Below are 17,272 nucleotides of genomic sequence, written 5' to 3'. Positions count from 1 at the left end.
TGCGCGCATCCCGCGGGGCGGGGCGGGCTGGGCGGGCGTCCCGGCGCTCGGCATTCCCCGCCGGAAGGCTGGAGCGGTTCCGGGGCGGGCGGCGCAGGGTCCGCGGCCATGGCGCGTCGGCAGAAGGCGAAGGCGGCGGCCGCGGGCAAGCGCGGGGCTCCCGCCGCGCTGCCCAGCCCGGCCTCCTCCTCGGAGGATGAGGCGGACGAGGCCCCGGAGGAGGTGCCCTTCGGCGTGGCGAGGGAGGCGGCCGAGGCCGAGCGGAAGATCGTGGGAGAGGCGGCGCGGAGGTGCGGACACGCCGGGGCCTCCTGCTCCCGAACGGCGGCTCTCACTCCAGCGCTGCCCTCTTACCCCCTTCGCTTAGCCCCACTCATCTCCCCTTTCACCCCTCTTTCTGCCCCCATAACCCCTCGCTTACCTCTCTAATTCCCCCCACCCCTCTTAACGCTCTTAGACCCCTTTTTACCCCCGTACATGCCTCCTGCCCCCTCTTATCTTCCCCTTATTCCCTCCCTTATCTCTGCTTATTTCCCCTTGTGGCCTCCTTTCCCCCCCCACGTTATCTCCCTTCTTACCCCACCACCCCTCTTACGCCTCCCCGGCCCCTTCTCCTTCGTTATCCCACCCGTAACCCCTTCCCTCCCTTCACCCCTCTAAACCCCTTTCACTTTTCCTATCCCGTCTCCTTTATCCCCCCACTTGCTCCTCCTCACCACCTCCTTTGACCTTCCAAGCCCTCGCTCACCCCCTTTATCCCCTCCCGTAATCCCCCCTCTCTCCCCACGGAGTGCTGACGGTGGCTCCCGCCTTCCCGCAGGCACCGAGAGCTGCTGAAGGAGAAGCGGCGGCGGCACCAGGAGCTGTTCGCGGAGCAGAAGGTACCGCGCTACCCGCGCCGGGCTCCGGGCGGGCCCTGGGTGTGTGTGCCGGCCGTGTCCGTGCCTGCCTGACTCCCCTCTCCCCCACAGAAGCGCAGGCTGCTGCCCGAGGCCGTGCTGCAAGAGCTGCAGGAACTGCAGGATGTGTCTGCACGGTGAGGGGACATGGGGAGGCGGCAGTGGCTGTTGGGATCCCCCTTTCCGTATCTCCCACCTGTGGGGCAGCCCCGGTCCTCGCCTGGGGAAGACCTTACTGGAAGTGGGGGCTTCATGGCTTTGACTGAAGGAAGGGAGTGTGATTTAAGAGTAACCTGTTGCCTTCCCTTTGCTCCCCAGGCCCGCTGAGCAGGCTGCGGCAGATGACCCAGGTACATTACAGCTTGCTTTGCTAATGGAGTGCACATCTGGTACTTCAGGAATTCATTCCTGTGCCAGAGCTCCAAGGGGGAGCACTAAGGAGCTCTGGTGAAGAGACCTTCTCCAAGTCTTAATCATGAACACACTGGACAGATTGTCTTTTCCCCAGGAAAAGAAATATCTGAGGAAAAACACAAAGTCAGATTCAATCTAATTCCTACACCTTTTACAGAAGTCACTTGCTGTGCACTGATTTCAGTTAAATAGCCTGAAGTGTTTAAGGAAATCATGGGCAGGTGTTAAAGCAGAAGAAGCAAGGATTATCAAAGGTGGATTAATATTTAGCCTTTGTTTAAGTTATAAAGGCTATTCCTGGGTAGAGTTGTTAAATTGCCTCTATATATCAAACTACAGTGTAATAGCATCTGTAGGATATTAAGTAACTTTTTTCAAACTCAGAATTACAAAATCAAGTGTCTAGAGTGTTTATGACTGCTGGTTTTGCTTCATCTGTACTTCGAAGTGCTTCAAAAAATATCTTTTATTTAAACAGTTCTCTCATCCAAACTTCACATGCTGCTGTATGGTGTAACTACTTTTTCTTGTTTTTATTTAAAAAAAATCTGTTGTATTGACATAACAAAGAGATGAGCTGAGAATGAAGCAAGACTGAAGCCAGAGCTGGATTTCCCTTTATGGGTTACCCATAGCTGTTGTGTTGCATTGAATTTTTGTCTGGTGATGAATCCCATTTTGTTGATGCTGAGGAAAGCTGTCTAGTACTTTGGGTTGCTCCCCTCAGCATATTTTTTCCCTCCCTCTTACAGCTGTTATTTCTAGTCAATGCTTCTGAAAAATGCTGCTTGTTTTAAGTCCTGTTCCTGTTTCACTGACCGGTTTTGATTTGTAACCTTTGGGAAATTTCGTTTACAAGTTACTCTAGGTGAAGAACTTGAAGCTGAGACTGTAGAGCTGGAGCAAGGCCAAGCCGAAGTGCAGAAGAAGAAAGGCAAGAGGAGCAAGGGTGCCAGGTAGGAGGAGATGATTTTGCCTGGTGTGGGAAGGTCTGTTCTGTCATTGCACGGCTCTACCCTCTTCTGCACTTCATATTCCCCCATCCTTTGTCTGACTGAAAGCGTATTTATGTGCTGAAAGTGCCTTTAATATCTTCTGGTTTAATGTACTTATATATGTGTGCATACATATATATATGATAGAAATAATTATTACATATATCTAACTGCTATGAGATGGCTGGGCAGTCATAAGGACAGCAGTACACATTGTGTTGTGGGGTGGTTCAGCACCAAATTCCTGCATTTCAATCTATTTTTCTCTCTCCTCTTTATTTCATTGCCACTGATGGCCCTAGAGAGTAATTGCCCTAGCTTCTGGTAGGACCAGCTCAGGACGCCCAAGGAAACTACTCAGGGCACACAAAGGCATATGACAACAGCTTGACAGTATTGGTCCAGCTTTTTATTTTTTTTAATACTGCCACAAAGCTCATCTGAGTATCAGAAACCATCACTGGCTGCTGTTCTGCTCAAGTAGCAGAGCTTGACAGCAGTGTCTGTTGTTCTGGACCCTGTAACCATGCTTCAGGGATTTACATCTCTTTGACTAGGACAAAAGGGAACTACGTGGCTGTGTGCTTGAAAGACCACAGTGCAACAGGCCTCCACCAGCAGCTGGCCAAAGACTTCCTAAATGCTCAGCTCTATGGGCCACACACCAACCGGGTATCAGGTAAGCACTGCTGCTTGGGTGGGTCTGGATGGAGCCTTGTCTGCCCTGAACTTGGTTATTAACACTTGTCTCCATTTCAGCAAATGAGTTTTTCTCCCTTGCAAACAAGAGAGCCCCTGTCAAAAAAGCTGCTGTTCAGTTTGTGGACAAGTCTTGGGGTGAGTATAGAAAGTCAGAGTGGGTACTGTTTTCTGCATATGTGGCTAAAAGTACACTTGAATAAAAGCAGGGTTTCCATGCTAAGCTTGGCGTGTGATCCTCTAACTCCAAGCACCAGGAGAGTAAGGGACTGGCAGCAGAGCACTGCAGCCTCAGTGGATGTCTTGAGCACACCCCTAGGGATGGTGTATGAGACACAATTTTAAAAAAATTAACTCATTTTTGGTATGTTAAGAGACAACTCTTGTAGTGGAACCAGGGCTGCTCAGTGAAATAAATACCTCAGGAGCTGTTGTTTCAGCCTCCAGTCTCTGAGCTGTTGGAAGGCATTTCAGATGTATCTCAGACTTAAAGCAGGGATACTAAGATCCCAGAATCTCTATGTGAGCACAGGGAAATAGCACCCATTTCTCCTCATTTCCATAATGGATGGGGACAGTTTCACACACACACACCAGAGGGAAAAGTTACTGATCCTTACCAAGCCAGGCCTGCTTTCCACCTGTCCTCCATCACTGCAAGCACCACTGTATCCCCCCACCCTCCTAAGGAGGCGGGTGCAAACTGGTACTCCTGACCAGTAGAATGCACCTGGTGCACATAAAACACCTTAGGAAGTTTATCAGTGGTTGAGGTGGTTGTTCTGTTCTGCAATGCTGCAGCAGCCAAGGGCTTGCTGCTCCTCCAGCACATGAGGGCTAAGGAAAATGGTAACTAACAGCCTTTTTTTTTTTTTTAAGGGCAAGATAAAAAGGAAAAAGCAGCAAGGTTTAAGAAACGCTGGCTGGCAGCACATATTAAAAATGGAGTCTGAAGACAGCTTTTTCAGAAGATGCTGCTAAGGACTTTTAGTGACAGTTGATCTCAGCACAACACAGGTGTTTTTCCCACTTCATCATCACTTTGCTTTCAGTTTCAGGCAGCAGAAGGCACTGAGTTCAGCCTGACTGGACTTCCCTGTTCTCTCCTCTCCCCTTTCAGGAGTTCTTGGGGAAGCTACAGAGCAGCCAGGCCAGTGTTGTAGAACAGCTGGTGCTAGGAGCAGGCTTGCTGAGCTGCCTCTGTGAGGCAATGCCTTTGCAGAGAATAAAGATGAGCAATGTTGTACCTGCTGTTGTGGATGCTGCATTCCTTACAACAGGCAGTTACTCCTGCTGCCTCAGTGACTTGTGTCTCTAAGGAAAGACTGTACCCTGACAGCAGAATCATTAAATCAGCCCCCACAGCAGGACACTTCTCTCCAGCCTCATGATTTCTTTCCAGCAGTAAGGGATTTTCCCCATCTGCAGGGAGGCCTGAGGAAACTTCCTGCACTGTTAGCTAGACTCACTGTGTGGCAAGAATAAGGCAAAGCCCTTCACCTGGACCTGCCCAGCTTCCATGGGGAGGTGTCAGCCCCAGCTCAAGGGGTGAGCCACTCCCCTCAGAGGTCTCCACAAGAAGCACTGTTCTAGGATGGAGCTCTAGAGCAAGACAATGTAGCATACACGTCCATGCTACCGTGGATGTAGATGTAAGTTTTTAATGGCTGGTTAATTATGATATCACTACATTTTATTGCAATATAGTACTATTTAAGCACTTTTAAAAATGCAAGGTGTACAAAGATTAAATTAAGACTGTAAATTGACTAAATATTTGGTTTTTATATAAATAGGTCATAACCACACTGTGTTGACATGTAATACTGTTATAATACAACAGTTAAACTGGTGAGCCTACACAACAGAAGCTGTCTGTAGTTAAACAAGGAAACGAAGTTGAAAAGACCATGTTAAAACAAAAAACTACTAAGATCAACAGGTTGGGATTGTAAGTAGCAACAAACATATTCACTCAGCTCCTGAGTAATTCAAGTTTTACAGTACACATTAAAAAATATCATTTCTTCCCATCAACACTATATATCCAAACCATTTGCATTTTGCAAATTACACTGATTGAACTATGTAACAATGGGGGTGGAGGTTGGCAAGTCATCCTGCTTGACGTTTACATCACCCACATGCTAATACATCCATGTTTTCTATTCTTCCGTCCCACCACAAGGTAGCAGGATTTTTGGTTTGTTTTGGACAATCGTTCAAAGGATTGGTACGTGTCAATTTGGATGTCTGACGTTACCAGTGATATTTTCAACTCTTAGTTGTCTAAGAGGTTTAAAGATGGAAATCTCCTAACACTAAGTTAGAAATCATTTGCATCATGCTGTAAACTAGGAAGCAACATAAAGCGACAGACTTGTCCTTAGTACATAATTAAAATTCCAAATTCCAGTCAGCAGAGCTGGTCTACTTTCCATGTTGAATATGCCACAACGCCTTTCAGACCTTCAAAATGCATAGCTAGTGTAGGTAGTCTTCCACTGTGGCAAAGGCGCAGGATCCAATTCCTGACCGGGCCATCAATCCTAGACACTGTGACGCCTGTCCCATGGCGAGGGCAAGCGGGGGTTGCTTTGGCAGATTGTGAGTCTCTGAAAAAGAATCACAGTGCCAGTTAAATACCTGAATAATTTCATAGCAATACACTGAAACCTTGACATCTAAACTACTTAAATCATTCCTTTGCGAGTTTGCTCTTAGAGCAAGACACAAAGCAGAAGCAACAATGTGACCTTGCACAGCACCATTACTGAACAGGCCATTTTTGCTCTGAACTACAACAGCAGTCTAGTACCTGTTATTTTACATACCCTCTGAAAGTATCCCTTTCTTCCCAGAAGAGTGTACCTAACACTGCTATCCTTATGGTGGAGCAGCAGGGCCACCCGTGTGGGACATGGGGGAGGCACCCCGAGTCCCCTGGACAGCCAGCAGGCCGCACTTACCTAGTATTGCACTATTCAGCACAGAGCACACTGGTTCTCTTTGTATGGGGTCAAGCTGATTTCCAACAGGGCTGCTCCAGGGATCAGAATATGCAAGCAAACTGAATGCATCCTGTGGGAAGACAACTTCTATTACATATACAGCTACAAGCTACTAGTGAAAAGAAGGGATACTTTGTTCAACTGTTTTGATTCAGAATCACAAAGCTGACTGTCAGTATCCATCAATACAAAAAGATAAAAAGAAATTGTGACAGGACTTGTTCCATTTAGTGTTTTTTCCCAAGCGCAAGGCAAAAGGTAGCATTATTTTACTAAGTGATGGGGTAAGAGAAAGAGTGAAAACTGCATGCAGTCTTTGGCAGGAGACTGCTTTTCCAGAGCAGTCTCAAATCAAGGCAAACATTAACATGCTAATGACATTAAACATTAACATACTAATGACAGCATGTTTTGGGCACTCTTAAGAATCCCCCTGTGGCTCATTTATTATAGACAAAAGATCAAAAAGACAAAACCAGAACTTTGATTCACGAGGCCAAGTTACATGGTCACAAATGAGAGAAAAGAAAGCACTAAATCAATTTCTGTGTTTAACTGTGTAACAGCAAAAAATTATCTTCCCTGAGCACGTGTTGCACAGACAAAAAAGAAGACAGTGCTACACCATAGCTGACCAGAACATCTGCTCTGAGACGTGAAAAATGGCAGAAGTTAATGCAGAACAGTATTCCAGCACAACACGCTGTGGGAAGTTCCTGCTGGGCAGCACAGCTATTCACCTTTACAAGAAGATCAAACATACCTTGAGCATTTTCTTGTTCACTGTGTTTTTGCCACATTCTCTTCTCAGCTGCTCACTCATTGCTTGCAATTCTCTTCCAAAATGGATCATCCTTTCAATGGCTGCTTGGCTGCCACCACATAGCTGGCGTCTTAACTGACTTGAATCTACTTCTAAAGAAATGATATCGTCATCATCACCACTGGCAGAGCCGAGGGTAACAACCTATGGATCTACAGCCCCTGCACTGATTTCACCCAAACACAGCTGCCTGCCCAGAGAGAGCAGGTCAGCCACAGACCCTGACCCCACGTGCTCCTGTACCACACACTGGGGAACTGCTCCTTAGGAACATTTAGGAGACCTGGTTCACTAATGGCAAAGGCTGTCACAGCACGTGCTGTTTATCTGCAAGGGGTAATTTTAAACTAACTAGAAGACAAACCAGATTTTACCCTAAAATTTTAAGGGAGTTTAAAAAACAACAATGGAAGTCCACACAGTTCTAACTTTCTTAATTCTTTGGCATTGCATTTCTGAAGATACACCAAATTGGGAACTACTAGAGTGTAAAAAAATGCTGAACTTCCTCAACAGCCATGATGGACTCTGCTACAAGACAATAATTTAGACTGTTCATACTCCTTGCAGTACACATTATCTTAATCACTTGGCTATTTCAGGCTTCTTTTGTAATCAAGCAGGACGCTACAACTGATTTGTTTACTGTTTCATACAATATTCCTCATACTAGTGATTTTAAAAGATATTGATGCAGTTTATGAATAGTAAACCAACACTTGGCTTCTTTGAAAAATCTGCTTTTTAAAAATTTACACCTAAAGCACCGCATTCAAACAAAGGCATTTATCCATTCCTTGCCTTTATTCAACAATGGAATCAAGTTTTAAAATTAGCATTCTCATAGACTCTTCAGTTACAAATCCACTCTTCTTTCTGACTTTAACACTGCTATTTAGTGATATATATTTTGACTACTCTTTCAAAACAGGATTTTTAACTGGCTACTTGTTTTTTTCCTTAGATGTAAGTGTATCACCTCAGGAAAATACCTGCCTACATAACCTTCAATACACAGCACTAAGGAGAATATATGAATATTTCTAAAAGTGAAAAACCATCAGACTCAACTTGGGGGCAGGGTGGGGGGGTAAACAGTGTAGGTGAGGCACCCACAAGTCTTCAAGCAGTGGTGTTTGTCCCTAGCTCAGCCTCATCTAAGACATGACTTTTCAAAGGTGGGAGACAACATTACAAAAAGCACAACTGCGTGCCCTGTGCAGCTGCTGCATGTCTGTCACAGCAAGTCTCTGCAGAAAAGGCTGCAAGAGTGAGGACCTGTTTTGGGTTTTCTGTCACAGAAATAAGGTCTTGCTATTATCCAGTTTCAGAGCATAATGCAGGGAAAATAGTCTGGCAACTTGCATTCCTCCTTGCAGGGCTGTAACAGAATGACATTTGCTGTTCCACTGCATTTCCCAGCAAAGCTGCAGGATCAGCAGTAGCACATGCCCCGGAACTGGGAAGCGCTCACAGCGCTCTGCACGCGCTGCTGCATTCTGAAGGTCTCCAGTTTCACATTTCATTTAAACTACACATTAACTGACATCTGCTTAAATCAATTGTTTGAGTACCAATTCTGCAGCTGCACAAAGGGCAAGCAGAGGGGATTTAAATGCTCATTTGTCACCAACATCAAGCGGCATGACAGAGTATAAAGCAAATTAAGTAAAACAAAGTTAATTATTAGCTCATAACTATATAAATTGGTACTTTTTCGGTGGAAAACATGGGAGAAAAGTTAATTTTTCATTTTTTACATTTCCCTAATAAGGCTCTTGAGCATTAAATATTAGCACTTTGCATTTCACTATAAAAGATTTAGATTTTCTACGCTTACTGTGGAGCACAAAGATGCCATGAGAACCATGAATGGGAAGAGGGAGAAGCAATTTCCCAACTCAAACACAGGGTGCTACACAACCGGGTGTTTCTTCTCAAAGGTACTTCCTTAAAAATTAATGCTAATTTCAGCAGCCATGAGTTACCCATTTCCCCTGTTCTCACACTGATACTGGACCACCTAAATCAGTGGTTTTAAAAAATACTTCTAGTAATACAAAACAATCAAAAAATTAAGATTTGAGCTAGTAACCCTAAATTTCAAGTTGGGAAGCATTGCAAGTAAAAACATAACCTTGTTGCCATCACTTAATAAAAATGTAAGAAATATCACTGCAGACCCATTTCTGTGTCACATTCTTCCATTTCGTGATCATGTTTAGAACTACCATTTAGGAAGCCATTGGATGAAGTCTCAGCAACCCCATTGGAGTAGTGATCTGTTTCCATGTCTACATCATTGCTGAAAAGAGAGTAGTAAATACAAGTTTTACTCATATTTAAGTACTTAGGTTATTTTTACAACTTCATCACACTACTTCTTCATCTTAGCTACTGAAAAGCTGCTGTCAAATATTACCAAGCTAGACCACAGTTTCTTTGATAGCAACTGGTGACACCAGAGCACCATGGAAAGTTTTAAGGTTGTCTCAACATTAGTTTACAGTAAGATACTATTTTCAGATGCTGAAAATTTAAACATGTTCCCCATTATTCAGGAGTAAGGAATATAACACTTTCTAAATACACACCAAGAAGTTCTTACCTTGTTTATATAATTGTATGTACAAAGAGCTGAAGAAAATGCATTGAGAAAATACACTACTCCCACTTTTCAATATAGTTAATATTTATACATAAAAAATATAGTTAAGTCAATATACATCCTACTTGGAAAATACCGTATTTAGGTAACTAATTATTTTGAAAAAATGCCTTTTCCTCTTATTTACTCTGTGGAACAACAGAGGGAAAACAAAAAAAGAAAACCCCAAAGCAAATGCTGAGTAAAGCAGAACACTGAAGAGACACTCAGTGGCAAATGCAGAGCATTCAGCTCCTCACAACCCTTTGCTCACAGCAGTGCACAGAAGTGTTTTTAGAAAATGCCAGCGTGGCTTTGGGGAGTGAGCTTTGCTGACAGTTGCATCCTGGCCTGTTCTATTCCATCATGGAGAATAGCAATCTAAAACCTCTGTCAAGACCAAATAGATTAAATTTGGAAGTTTAATATCTTGCTTCTAAGCAACCAAAGATACTCAGCTTCCTTTGAGGAAGGAAACCAAAAGGCCTCTCTGACTGGGCAAGAACACAGCCAAAGAACTGTCTTCCTCCGTGCAAAATCTCCAAGTTGCCTGGACACTGCCAGACGTTTTGGCAGAGGCAACTGCTGATGCAAACAGAAATCGTGGAAAGTTAAAAAGTAAATTGTTACTCTTACTTTTTCACCCCCAATTATCACTATTCAACTAAAATACCTTTGGTCATCACCACTACATCATTACATCCTACGTGGTAGTTGTGGGAATCCATTTGGCACAATGCAGCTGAGTGCTGTTGCACTTCACATCAAATTGGGTTCTGCTGCATCCATGCAACCCAGAGCTTAACCATACTGGTCATGAAGATGCACGTTAACCCTGGTTAACAGATTTATTTTCATTCTCTGAACTGAATGCATGTGCACTCGTGACAGTGACTGGAGTAGGCAAACAATCCTGGTGTATACAGGGAAAGGGAATCCACACTTCCTTTGCATCTCAACTGTGTTTACTTTCCAGATACTGTCACAAATGCAGAGTGTCTGGAAAACTTTTCATTACCTGTGTGCAACACACTTAAATCAGTGTCAGTGGCTTCAATTAGAAACCCAAGTGTCAAAGAGCTAATTAACCTTCACTATGGAACTTCAAAACTGACCATAGCTATAAGAAAGGTAATTAATTTTTGTCCACTGCATTGCCTTAACCCAATAGGAGAATAAGGTCTATTGACCTTGAACTGTCAAAACAACCAGAGTAACCACAAGCTGTCAGCTCCTTACACTATGTTTCAACTGTCCTTGGGGAGGGAAAAAAAATCACATCAAAACCCACTGAAAACTCTTCCCTGCCATGCAAACACATGGAGAACACAAGCCTTAAGTGATTTAGAAGCATCTGAAGTTTATTTACCTGGAATAGCTGTTAACCTGCTGTGATCTGGATACATTTATGTTGTTGAGCTCTGGTACATTCAAGCTGGTGGTCGTGTGTTTACTGTGACAGTAAGACTGATGCACTTTATTTGATATTACTCCATTACTGCAACTACTTTCAAACCCTGCAAGGAAGTTTTAACAGTTGTAGTCATGAAGTGGTACTTACAGATAAGTTTGTAGAAAAAAATGAAAGAAGTGTAGCGTTTACTAACCAAGAATAAGTATGCTAAATTTGCCACACAAACTCAAGTACTTCACCTCCATGTTTCAGGTATTTGAACCCTTAAGGCTTCTAGAGTGCAGAAGTCAAGCATTATTTAACAAGTATGAACACAGACACAAGAAGGTTTTTCCAGTTGTACTAATATACTGGTAAAAGAGAAAACTGCAGTAATGTAGAAGTTTTTTAGAAAACCTTTTCTAGGCCACTGTAATAATTATGAATGGAAGCAAACATTATTAATTCCTGATCACATAATTCTTTTGATAAATGTGCAGTAGAATTTGGTGCTGAATACTTTGCATGTTGCTATACTTACATACAACCTCCCTCCTTCACCATGTAATTATTTTAATTGTTAATATTGTGCTTTGCTAAAAAAATTACACCATGCTGTGAAATTATGATGCCTAGCTAAAATCTCTTCTGACCCTTCTAAAATATAACAGGAAAACTACCATTTGAAGCAAACATGTAATTGCCAGTTCCATCAAACCAAGAGATCCCAAGTATGTTCTAAAATAGAAACAGGTCACAGGAAGGGCTTATTATAAAGAAAGCAGCTGCTGCCATTTACAAAATCCCAAACATCACTTCTAGTAATACATTCATCAACCTGCCTCTATTTTCAAAATTACAAAAATTACAGGTACTTTCTACACTACATCCCAATAACCACCTGAAGAACAAACAGAGAATCTGAGTGGTTCTTCACTGACACCCCAGAGAGAAAAAAAAAAAAAAAAAGTGCCCCCAGTCAGTTCCAGTTTGGATGTGGAAATTAAACAGAAGTGAAAGCTGATGGTCTCTGCTACCTTAAGGGCCTTAGTCCTCAAGGATGCCATCTTCAGGTATCATTTTAACATGCTCTGCTTCCATTCAGCAGGGGTGCTTTGGAAGGCACGGGGATCCCCCCGTAAGCTTGGGACAGTTCTGAGCATCAGTGGCTTCCCACTGAACATTTCCCACTACTTAAATGCTCTAAGAAATATTTGAACTGTGCACACTGAAATGTGGCTGCCAGCAGCATGTCTTTTACTCAACCATACCACCCAGCTTCTGGTGTTTCCTGCTCAACTACAGCTATTCTGACTTCTCCATCAACACCAGAGGAAATGGATCATATATACCAGTTACTGGATTTAAATCATCTTGCCCAAGCCATAAATTATCATCAAAAGGACAAGAGAAATATATGTCAGAACCTTCCACCTCCTAGAGGAAAGTGCTTCTTAGAAATTGGTGGCAACCTACTTTGCAAGAAGTAAAGCCAAGAGCACATAAAAAATTATGTGATGAAACTTTCATTTTTCCCAGTGACTGGAAATCCTATATTTTAATCATTAACATTTTACTGTTACACACAGCATTTAGCATAAAATCTTAGGTTTATTAAAAAAAATAATAATCCATGTGGCATGGTACATCCAAATCTGTAGTGTACCCTCCACATGAACTTACCAGTGAAGTGTGTGCTGCTCCCTTTGCCTGTTGCCAAATTGTGAATATTCATTCCATGGCTGGGACTCATGCTAGGACTACTGAATGACCGTGGGCTAACAGGGTAACTGTCTTGAGATTTTGGACTGTGGCCTCCCAAACACCGCACTTCACTGTCTGTACCATTCACCATCTCTATGAACTGACGCACCCTAAACAAAAGGCAAAAAGTTAAGCTAATAAAACCATTTACACATTTCACATTACCAACGATAGCAATGATTTCATTTTAGTGTTAAATATAGAACAAGTCTGACTCAACAAAATGCTGAATGTCAGTAACCCAATCGTCAATAAGCTCTGGAGCATTCCGCCAAAAATACGCAATTACAAATTTGTGAGGGAGCAGAACAGGAATGTTATCCTTGGAGGACAGCCTTTGTCACTAAGTCCTCAAAGTCTAGAGATTTAAACTAGATTTTCTTGTTCTAATGGTTTTCTTTTATTGGCAGGGGCAAGGTTATTTCTTGAGAAAGATATGTTGTCAAGTCTGTCATTTCTCTCAAAGTAAATGAGAAGAGAGTTTGACTGTCTGGAACATTAAGCATTAAAGGGTAACTCCTAACATTAAACACCTGCACTAGAAAACAGTTTGAAAAGCAAACTCCCATACAAACCTTCCCTTTAGAGGCTGTTGCTCTTTGTCAATTTCATTTTAGATAAGGAGGTTTTACTATGGACTTTAAGGAAGCTCAGAACTCCTGTTTTATGCTTAAGGCTTCAGTAGCCTCAATAGAACAGGCAAAATTTAGAAAGACAGACTGAGAAAAAGATAACATAAAATTGATGCTATTGAGTGAAGTCTTTCATCAAAATGCTCACATTTTGTGAATTCTGTAATAAGTCTGGAGTACTATCATGTGAATTCTGTTCAGCACTTGAGCATGACAGACTTCAAACACATTCCCAGTTACTTAACTGAATATAAAATTAAAGTGCTTTGTTCTTAGAGGAGATAACGCATTTTTTCCACATTCAAACACTGCAATGAGATGCAAAATTCTGGAGAACAGTGCAGCTGGCAAGTAAAAATGCCAGAATGAAGGTGACTATTGTGTGCCTGGGAAGCCAAGAGAACTCTTTGGGATTATGGAATTCCACAGTTTTAGACAGAGTTTTCTAGTACAGTGGCATGGAATGAAACAGCTCATTTGAACTGGTCTTTAAAGTCAGCCCCCCTTTGGAGGAACAGACTAACTTATCCCATCAGGATTCTTAACCTTACTGAATGTGCTACTATATCAGTTTCCATTTTAAGTTTTACTTGACACCCAAATGGGACTAAAATTCATTAAAAAGAACTACAGAACTTAGTTCTAGAGAACAAGTCTACAGGGAGGTGTGAATTATGCTGCAAACCAGGACCTCGATGACAAAACCTAGTTAAACATGTAGCAAATAAGAAGAGCATAAAAAAGTGAAATACACACATTTTCTAAAAAGCGCTGCTTAACTTTGTATAAATTTCTGTGAAAGCTTTAAATGAGTAACTGTCTTGTCTCAGAAGGTACTGTGCCATCTATAAACACACATCTGTATAATTTGAAGACTCACTTTAATGCAAATAAGAGATTAGGATTTCTTTCTAGTAAACTTGGATACAACTGTTGTGTTGTTTCAATGGCTTCTCCCATTCTTCCTGCTAAAACCAATTTCTGAATTCCTGTTCACCAAAAAACAAATAAGAGATTAGGATTTTTTTCTAGTAAACTTGGATACAGCTGTTATGTTGTTTCAATGGGTTCTCCATTCATCCTGCCAAAACCAATTTCTGAACTTCTGTTCAGCAAAACCAACATCAGTTAAATGGACAGCTTATGGATTAATACACGTACATTAACGATTAAAAGACACTGCAACCATCAATCAACAAGATTTTTTTCCTTTTAGAAAAAAAATAGTGTAAAGAAAGATCATGTTTGCTTAAAATGTTCAACAGGAAAATTTAAGAACTGCACTCCACCTACATATATCTAAATAAGAACTCAGTATTTTTATTTATTGCCAGCATCCAACTGCTTTGTAGTCAGACTATGCATTTAGAGCTAGAATAAGACTGCAGGCACTCTTCTGATTTACTTCTCATTTTCACAACTTTATAAATAAGTACATTTCAAATTACTGTCACTCAAGAACATCCAAATTGCATCGCACTCCTACAGGTTCAATTTTGACTAAGAAAAACAAAAATTCAGTCTCTTTCACCTACAACACTTCTAATCAAACTACAGTTGAGTAAAATCTTTCACAAAGGTCCCTGCTTTAGTTGATGATTCTGTGGCTGTAATTTGGCTCACGCTGCAAACAGCCTCCCAGCTCTCTTCACCAACAGAGAAACTGATCCAAATGAAAAAAACCCCAACAAATGTGTTGTTTTACAACAAAAACAGTTTCCCCGTGTGGTATGTCATACAGTAACACAAATGCTGATGGTCATAGAGCAGGGATTTAAATGGAAGGGGAAGGCACTGTTCCATAAGGCTGCAAACAGCACTGGCATGGCAAGTTAGAACTGAACTGCTGTTAGTTGTCCTTGTCCTCTTCCCCTCACAGCTGTAAGCAGGAAAACTCAAGTTTCATTTAACTTATAAAATATTCTCTAAACTCAATCCCTTTTCACAGTTCAGATAAAAATATAAATGTTTGTCACGACTAAATTTTATATTCCTGTTTGTGACTAACCATTAGCTCTCACAAACACTCAGAGACATTGCACACATCTGTTTCAGACATATCACAACTTTGCATACAAGAGAAAAGACAACAAATCATTTACCAGATTCTGCTACATCAGACAAGTTACAAAGTATTACTGTGCAGATTTTTCATACCCAGCTGCTCATACATGTGTAACATTAGATGACAGCAAAGAACTGCGCTATGGAGCAGTGCTGCAAACAAATTCTACAATGCTGCTTAAGAGAAAGCTTTATGTAGTGTCTGTTTAAGTGAGGAAAAAAGGGATGCAATGTGCTTTCCAGCCTTACTTTGTCTGTTCTTAATGGAAGCTAATTCTTCTAGCACAGTCTGGTCTGTGGATCTGGCGAATGCCTCTGCTGTTGCACAGTATCCATGGTGAACTAAGTAAGATGATACCATTCTAAAAATGAACAAAAACAAAACTCAGAAACACTCATTAAATACAGGTAAGAAACCAAGAACTCCTGAATGTAAAAACTCTTTGATAAAATAAGCTGAATTGAAAAATTCAACTTGAAATGCAGAGACTTCTGTACAAGTCGGACAAAAGTAATTCAGTTAAGAATCAGTATATTCTTCAAAACACTGTACAGAAAAATTTTTTAAAAATAATAAATGCATAACTTTATTATGATGGATTTTAGTAACAATTATTCATGACCCAAAAGCAGGGTCAGTTCAAATATTAACTTCTAATTAAGCTGGGTTTATTTTTTTTCTCATTACTCCCAATGAAGTGAAATTACTGCACATTAAGTTTTTGTTTTCACTGAAAAAATAAAAAATCCAAAGGCAGAACCACCATTTTTCCAAGAAACACAAATGAGATACAACTTCACCTGGCATGCCGAAGGCTGAGAACGCAAAGGGAAATTTCCAGAGCCCAGAGTATTAAAATTGCCCATGACAACCACGGCAACTTTCCTACAAACTCCTCAGTCCATATTAGATAAGTCAAATTAGAACAGAAGTCTTACACTCATCATTATAAAGTCCAAATTATTAATGACACAAACAACTCTGCCACAAAATCTGTTCATACTCCCTTTTACACTGGTATCAAACCTGGTAACAAAATTACTTGTACTATTTTTTAATAGCATCTATCACTTTTTGCACAAGACAATAGATAGAACATTTTAAAGATCTCTGAAATCATGCAACTAATGTCTTTAAAAAGAATTAATAATATTACAAGTCTTACTTCTGAATCATTGTTTGCCACTCTCCTTCCCGATCTCCTATTGGAAATCTGTCAATCTGTGCTTGAATTTTGGTTCTCCACTCTCGCATATAGTCTTCAATATCAAATACAAACGGGTGTTGTCCAAAATTAGCATCCACAACCTCTCCTGGTGTTTGAAGCCCTACTGTAGGGTACAAGTTTGGCTGCAAGAAATATTTTAGTTAGTTTTTGACACTTGCCCTAAAATCCCCACTTTTGTGGGTTTGTTTTGTTTTTTTCTTTCACCTCTAGTAATAATCTCACTGCTTCTAGTAGTGTGCTCCAGCGTAAAAGCAGCTTCTGCCAATACAGCAATACAATGACTGACTAATTTTACTCCCAGTGTTCATAATTTCTTTTTGTTTGGAAGAAAATCTTACTGACATTCTAGCCAGAAAATACACTTTTTAAACTGTGCTACATGTTACAACTTTTCAGTTAAATTTCACAAAATATTAAGTAACAATTTTTGATTATTTTGAAAGACCAGTTTTTTTCCTTTAAAAAGAGAACAGAAATTAAACTTACAAAGTGGGCCATTTTCCTTTTAGGGTGAAATACTTAAAACATCACTGAATTTTAGTGGTAAGAACTGACAGGATAGAAAACTCAATAGCCTCAAAGTCCAATCGTAGTGCCTAACACAAACTGTAACAACGCATTGATGTTTTCATGAATTCCTGGACTTGTATCTAGGAGAATACTTTATATAAAATAAGAGATTTACTGTTGTCTCAGTTTTAT

At 41.2% G+C, this 17,272-nt stretch overlaps 2 protein-coding genes across 5 annotated transcripts in view; one reads left to right on the top strand and one right to left on the bottom strand.

The window, feature by feature from the left end:
* Positions 1–78: 78 nt before the first annotated feature.
* Positions 79–6,764, top strand: NOL7 (nucleolar protein 7). Of its 2 annotated transcripts, none has more exons than XM_084218065.1 (8): positions 79–290; positions 821–881; positions 972–1,036; positions 1,218–1,249; positions 2,173–2,269; positions 2,866–2,987; positions 3,068–3,145; positions 6,585–6,764. In XM_084218065.1, the coding sequence occupies exons 1-8, from the start codon at positions 109–111 to the stop codon at positions 6,602–6,604; spliced, it is 657 nt and encodes a 218-aa protein (XP_084074191.1). In that variant the 5' UTR covers positions 79–108; the 3' UTR covers positions 6,605–6,764. The 2 variants fall into 2 exon arrangements, with proteins under 2 accessions (XP_084074191.1, XP_084074190.1); XM_084218064.1 differs by lacking the exon at positions 6,585–6,764 and adding an exon at positions 3,887–4,246.
* Positions 4,675–17,272, bottom strand: part of RANBP9 (RAN binding protein 9) — a 38,799-nt gene continuing 26,201 nt past the window's right edge. The window contains exons 6-14 of one of the 3 annotated variants that reach the window (XM_084218036.1): positions 16,508–16,692; positions 15,591–15,703; positions 14,158–14,266; positions 12,565–12,755; positions 10,858–11,005; positions 9,025–9,146; positions 6,782–6,930; positions 5,977–6,088; positions 4,675–5,622 (exon numbers count right to left, since the gene is read on the bottom strand). In XM_084218036.1, the coding sequence (XP_084074162.1) occupies positions 5,492–5,622; positions 5,977–6,088; positions 6,782–6,930; positions 9,025–9,146; positions 10,858–11,005; positions 12,565–12,755; positions 14,158–14,266; positions 15,591–15,703; positions 16,508–16,692 (1,260 nt within the window). In that variant the 3' untranslated portion in view covers positions 4,675–5,491. Of the gene's footprint in view, positions 5,623–5,976; positions 6,089–6,781; positions 6,934–9,024; positions 9,147–10,857; positions 11,006–12,564; positions 12,756–14,157; positions 14,267–15,590; positions 15,704–16,507; positions 16,693–17,272 lie in introns of all 3 variants that reach the window. The other 2 variants (XM_084218037.1, XM_084218035.1) reach the window with 2 other exon arrangements.

The sequence above is a fragment of the Fringilla coelebs genome (genome assembly GCF_963513975.1).
Source record: "Fringilla coelebs genome assembly, chromosome: 1".
In the NCBI taxonomy this organism is placed as follows: Eukaryota; Metazoa; Chordata; class Aves; order Passeriformes; family Fringillidae; genus Fringilla; species Fringilla coelebs.
Note: the sequence above shows the minus strand (reverse complement) of the source record. Positions and strands in the feature narration are given on the sequence as shown.

Coding starts and splice junctions, on each gene's coding strand:
- NOL7 (XM_084218064.1), top strand. CDS start 109: ATGGCGCGTCGGCAGAAGGCGAAGGCGGCGGCCGCGGGCAAGCGCGGG. Junction 2,270..2,865: donor AAGAGGAGCAAGGGTGCCAG/GTAGGAGGAGAT, acceptor CTCTTTGACTAG/GACAAAAGGGAACTACGTGG. Junction 2,988..3,067: donor ACACACCAACCGGGTATCAG/GTAAGCACTGCT, acceptor TCTCCATTTCAG/CAAATGAGTTTTTCTCCCTT.